General features: G+C 31.8%; 1 protein-coding gene across 1 annotated transcript; it reads right to left on the bottom strand.

The window, feature by feature from the left end:
• Window positions 1-4,331: 4,331 nt before the first annotated feature.
• Window positions 4,332-5,234, bottom strand: LOC123697271 (protein FAM177A1-like). Its single transcript, XM_045643732.1, has 2 exons — window positions 4,994-5,234; window positions 4,332-4,905 (listed from the first exon to the last, which is right to left on the bottom strand). Exons 1-2 carry the CDS (start codon window positions 5,138-5,140, stop codon window positions 4,624-4,626), a joined length of 429 nt encoding a protein of 142 aa, XP_045499688.1. The 5' UTR covers window positions 5,141-5,234; the 3' UTR covers window positions 4,332-4,623.
• Window positions 5,235-6,121: the final 887 nt, after the last annotated feature.

Genomic DNA, 6,121 nt, shown 5'->3' with positions numbered 1-6,121 from the left:
GAAATAGGTACCTACCTCCTTTTTAAAGCAACTTGCAAATAGAACATATCTATTATTTTGTTTTAAAATAATTGGCCAACTAAGTATATTTTAGAAGCAAATATAGAATTCTATTAAAGTAGGTATGTATCTGAATAGTTAACCAATATACCTACCTAATGTTCCTATAGGGATAGTATAACAAAAGCTGTTGGTACATAACGGAAGTAGGTATCTACACCAAGATTTAAATTTCATTCAAGCTAAACCCTGTCACTCAAACCATCGGATCAACGAAAGGTGTGCGCTTATGCAAATTTTTTCCATCACATTTGAATTTCATACGCTACCTCCTTGTGATAGAGTTGAAACTACAATAACAACACACATAATAAAAATATTTGCATTAGAAATTTCACCAAGCGAATTTAACAACTATACCTTTATTACAACGATTAGATTGGCGTATACCGTTTGTGCTTAGACCATTTCTATTTCGAATTCTATCTAATTTGCATGGCGCATTGTAAAGGTTTTACTTTTAAAATGGCCACAAAAGATTTTTTTAATAAACAACATTGCAAAGTTGAAAATAGAACATCTGCCGCAGGAGCGTTATCGAACGCGAATTCGAAATTTGAATATTGCACTCGCCCATAGATAATAGATTTTTTGAATCATTAAACGAATTTATTGGGTTGCAAAATTTTCTTTTAAAAGACTTTTAGACCTAAATTCAAAGAGATATTATGTAGGTAGGTACTTGTTCTATTATTAAAATTTAGTAGGTACCTATCTATTTGTGCAAAAATTAAATTGAAAATTACCTACAGTTGAGCAGTAGATCAGGTTTAAATAGCTATCTACCTAACTTTACCTACCTACCTATTTATCATAACTGGTTTTTGTGTGTTGATTCTATTAAAGTTTTCAATGAGAATCTTTTTCATATTGATATTGCTAGCAATTTCCAAAGAATCAAGGATTTTTTATATGGGTACCTACTCAGTACCTAGGTACTGGCCTATAGAGAGATTACTTTTAAAGCGTACCTACAAAATATATATGAACGAATGAATAAAGTAGGTTAGATTCCTAGGTACCTACCTAGGTGTTCAGGAATTTCGATAATTTTCTATACCTACAATATATTGTAAGTACCTACCTATATTGTCCCTAAACGTATTTTTCAAAAAGTATAATAAAAATAAAGTAACATTAATTAACCGCAAAACGTTAATAAATCAAATTCCACATTCCAGTTATAATTTACAACGGATGCTATAATTATTAACTAATTCAATAATTCGTTAACATTGCAGGTCATTCCAGACAATATATTTACAAAACATCGTGTAGCGGTGCCTTTACAATACCGGTGTTGCCAGTTTGAAATTAAAAAAAAGAAAAAAAAATCGCGAACGAATGGCGCGTGGTGTAACTGGTTTGTTAGCAAATGAACTAGATTTACTGGTTTTGGCGAATTGCGTGATATATTGTTCGATCCAGTTTAAATGTATTGTTTGATTGCGAATAAATGTTTACAATTTGGTCTATTGATTCATAATCAAAGCGCGTGCCTAATTCGCAACTGGTGATAGAGATTTATCGAGTAAAAATGATTTGATTTGTATATTGTACTTAATACCTATAGGTACCTAGTAATTAGTACTTATAATAATGGGTACCGACCTAAGCAAGTTATACTGATAGGTACCCATTGAATTAAATTCATAATTCATCATTAACCTCGGGTATTGAAGGATAGGTAGGTACCTAGGTATTATTTAGGTAGGTACCTATCTCATATCTGTAAATTTACCTAGGAACCTTCAGTATATAAAAACAAAAATAACACATAAGTAATTTAGTTCGGTACAACGGTACCTAAGTAGGTAGTACCTACCTAAGTCCCTTTTAGGTCTTAGGTCTTGTTATAATGAAAATTTTATCTAGGATCTATCACCTAGGTATAAGCAATAGGTAAGGATTAAAATACAAGAATATCTATAATATCTAGTGTTGGGTTTATGTTGTAAAATATGTAAGTACCTACCTACCTAGATATAATTAATATCTACAAATGGATAGGTTTATTTTTTCATACCTAGGTAGGTACCTATAAGTATTACCTAGGTAGGTACTTAATTGTGAAAAAATCTAATAAACAATTATTCTGAAAAAATTTGTACCTACCTGCCTTTTTTATATTAATAAACCCAACATTTCTAACCCTTTAAAAAATAGGAAAGAACCTACCTAATATTAAAAGTTAAAACCTACAGGAATTCAAGATCATGTGTCTGTATTAAAAATTGATGTGAGTTAATAATAATAAGTAGATATAATACGGTAAGACGATAGCAACATTAAACATAATATCAGCCTTTTGTTCTTAAAACAAAGCCATTCCCATCAATCAATAGAACTATGATCAAGCTAAGCTTCAAGATTTGGAACGCGCGATTTGGCGCCAAAATTCGGCATCACATACAGACCGCGCCTCACACACGAGCCCCGCCCCACACACGGCGGCCAATCGCACGACTCTAAACACCCTCGCGCAACACGCATATTGATCTGCGGACACAGCTCGAACCGTTTACATTTCGACATATCACATGCTAAACACCGACAAACAATAATATGTGAATATTCGATACGTGAAAATAAGCTTTATCTCAATATTATACCGCTCAAAATCATTTGATTAAAACTGAGGCGTATACGACGTTTTCTTCTTGTGAAAATTTATAATTTATTACTCTATGCCGTGTTAACGAAATTTAATCTTAACGTGTATAAAATAAGGACTAAATTACAATAATTTAATGAAGTATAAAAAAACGGAAACTAAGGAAACTATGTGTAGGTATTTATCAATTTTTTACATTACAAAATAAGAAACGTAATATAGAATAGCATATCCAGAAATTTACTATTAAAATTGATCAGTTCTAGCTAAAAATAATTCAAATTTATATTTGCTTATTTTAATTACCTAGCTACAGATAATTATTTTAGTGGGTCAAAAAATATTCAAAAACAAAATAAAACTATTATTAGTATACAGTGCAACAGTTCGATAGTCTCTTATTCGAGCTTTTATTAGAATTGTATAGCCATCTATCGGATTTTAACCGTACTACAAAAACGTCAAATTACAAAATATAGTTTTGCTACCACCTACTAGATGGCGTTGATATAATATATTATTTCTTTAATTATTTTGTGATTATTTTGGTATTGTAATGATTGTATTTTTTTATTGATCTCAGGTCGTATCGATGTTAAAAATTTGAATAATAAATAAAAGGGATAGAAAATTGTATATTCATCAAATAACGATTATGTATTACCAGACTAATAATAATATACTACGGTATTACTGTTGTGTTTATAATTTATATCAAGCAGGCAAATGGGTACTAGCTACTAGAGTATTCTACAATAAAACAAATATGTTTTTAATAATTTGTACAAGTTTATTTACAATTAAAATTATAAAAAATTATTAAGATTAAGTAATTATTAAGCAATGTATTTAGAAAAAAAATACCTACATATAGCTATAAAGTTATGTATCAACTATTATTTGTTATTATAAATATACCATATTATAATAAAACATGTGTTTTATTGTTTTCCTTCCGTAGAATAAGTAATACCACAGACTAGTAATACTTTCAAGTATTTATCAATCAAAATACAAGATGCAATATTTGCATGTTTAATGTTTGTTGCTTTGTTGACAAAAAAATAATCATATTCCATAATTCAAATATAACAATTTGGTAACATCAAAATATCATCAATTAGTAGGTATTTAAAAGGGCACCATACCATATTTTGAATTTGCACCAAGGAATATTAAGAAATGCACTTACAAGCACGAGAACTATGCGGGTTTTTCTTTGGAAACACGGGCGAAGCCACGGGCGGAAAGGCACCTAGTTAAAATATAATGCGAGTGAAACCGAGTGCTTAGGTATATTAGCATAATTACATATTATTTTAATGTATAGGTAGAGATTGGCTGACTCATACTGTAGGCTGGCTAATGTGCAGTGCAGAATCCTAGACTCACATAAACTTATGAATGACATAATAAATAATAATATAATGAAGCAATCCATACTAATATTATAAATGCGAAAGTAACTCTGTCTGTCTGTCTATCTGTTACTCAATCACGCCTTAACTACTGAACAAATTTGCATGAAATTTGGTATAGAGATATTTTGATACCCGAGAAAGGACATAGGATAGGTTTTATTCCGGAAATCCCTCGGAAACGGGAATTATGCGGGTTTTCCTTTGACTGCGCGGGCGATTCCGCGGGTGGAAAGCTAGTTTCCTATAAATGTGATACCAAAACATACATTTCATAGCAAGGACAAAATATTTGATAAAAAGGTATATCTATATATGTTGTGTATCAGTTACCCATTTGAATCACTGTTAAATTATTAATGTATTAAAATAATTAATAGTATTAAGCAATAGCCATATATATATTATTAATTTTTAACACTCAAGCAGTGTTTAAAAGCTATAAATTAATTAATTCTAAGACAGTATTAAAAAATTATGACATATCCAAAATGCAGTCATTTCTATACAGTAAAAGCTGAGCATAATCTCTCACTGACTCTGAGGTTGATTATTATTCCCTTTACCAGGCTCATTTAATACTAAAGGTATATTGCCACCCGCATTCCTTGGAACCCAACCAACGGACTCTTCCTCTAAACTTTTCTTTTCTTCCTGCATTCTTTCATATTCATTGATTTCTATTTGGTATTTGGGTGTGGTGATACCGAAAAAATTAGCTAAGCTTTCCCCAGCATAGTCCACTGCGTCTAATATTTTTGTGCCTGATTTCCAAGCGTAATAGGAAAACCATGGTGCCCATGCTAAAGATTTCTGAAATTGAATTTATTGTTGAAAAATAAATGTGAATTAATCATCTATAGCATAAAAGCTGTGAAACCCTTATTATGCTTTTACTCACTGGATCAACATTATTTTCAGGTTTAGCACTGCTTACTCCGTCTACGGTGTCTTCTTCAATTTCTTCCTGAGTACCATCACTAAAATGTATAATTCTAATCGGTCTGTTTATAGTCAATTCGACTTGACTGTTTTCAATATCACCCATTGTAGTTATTTTAATTCATTGATGTTATAATTTTAGAGACTGTCATTGTTTATTGCACGGTTTATTGATATCATCTGATATCATGATTTCAATTTCAATTTTCAATAATTTTCATGACGACAATCGACATGACAGTTGACATGACTCACACCAAACTCACACTCTAAGACTCACACAGATAACAGCAACTGCAGTTTTAAAACGTCAATCAGAGTAAAAAGGATAATACTCAATAATACTGGATAATACCCTCAAAGTCACAGCAAAAAGTCCAACAGCCTATTGTAATATATACTTTAAGCCAACAGCAGTAACTCACTAACACCATGTAGGTAACATTTTTTGCCTAATGCCTCCTCCACACTACTCGCGAAGTTCCTCGGCGAAGTACTCGGCCGAAGTTGACTGAAGTCCGCGGTGCTACACTACACACTCGTTCAACTTCGCGAGGAACGCATACGTTCATATTCAGAACGAACTTCAGGTAACTTCGTGCCCTTTGACTCGGGCGCAAAAACCGACAACAAACGGAAGTCGACCGAGGCGAGGTAAAGTTGGACGAAGTAAGCCGAACTGCCCCTCTACACTATTCTATTCGTCTAACCTCGTTCAACTTCGCGAGTAGTGTGGAGGAGGTGTAACAGCAATTAATCACAGAGTAATTAGTACAAATTGTTTTCATACTAATTATGACATAATAGCACTTCTATTAGTTTTTACTGTTCTGTGGTACAAACGAATCTCAATTCTGAAATGCCATGAAACAAGTCCCATAGACTTGTACAATGCTGTCAGCGACAGCGAGTAAAATAATGTTGCCAGATTTATTTAAATCAAATGCCCATTTGTTTTTTTTAAGACAAAAAATTTATATATCTCACTTGTATCGCAATATTGTCGATAAGATGAGAACAATAATTATAAAATAACTATATGGTGTTTAAAGGTTTTCTAACATAATAAAAAGATCGGTTATGAATT

The sequence above is a fragment of the Colias croceus genome, chromosome 14 (genome assembly GCF_905220415.1).
Source record: "Colias croceus chromosome 14, ilColCroc2.1".
Classification (NCBI taxonomy): domain Eukaryota; kingdom Metazoa; phylum Arthropoda; class Insecta; order Lepidoptera; family Pieridae; genus Colias; species Colias croceus.
The sequence above is the reverse complement of the archived record's forward strand: the minus strand, read 5'-3'. Positions and strand labels throughout refer to the sequence as shown.

Excerpts from the sequence above, each read along its gene's own strand:
- LOC123697271 (XM_045643732.1), bottom strand. The coding sequence starts at position 5,140 with ATGGGTGATATTGAAAACAGTCAAGTCGAATTGACTATAAACAGACCG. Across the intron at positions 4,906-4,993 it reads CTGAAAATAATGTTGATCCA|AAATCTTTAGCATGGGCACC; the intron begins GTGAGTAAAAGC and ends ATTCAATTTCAG.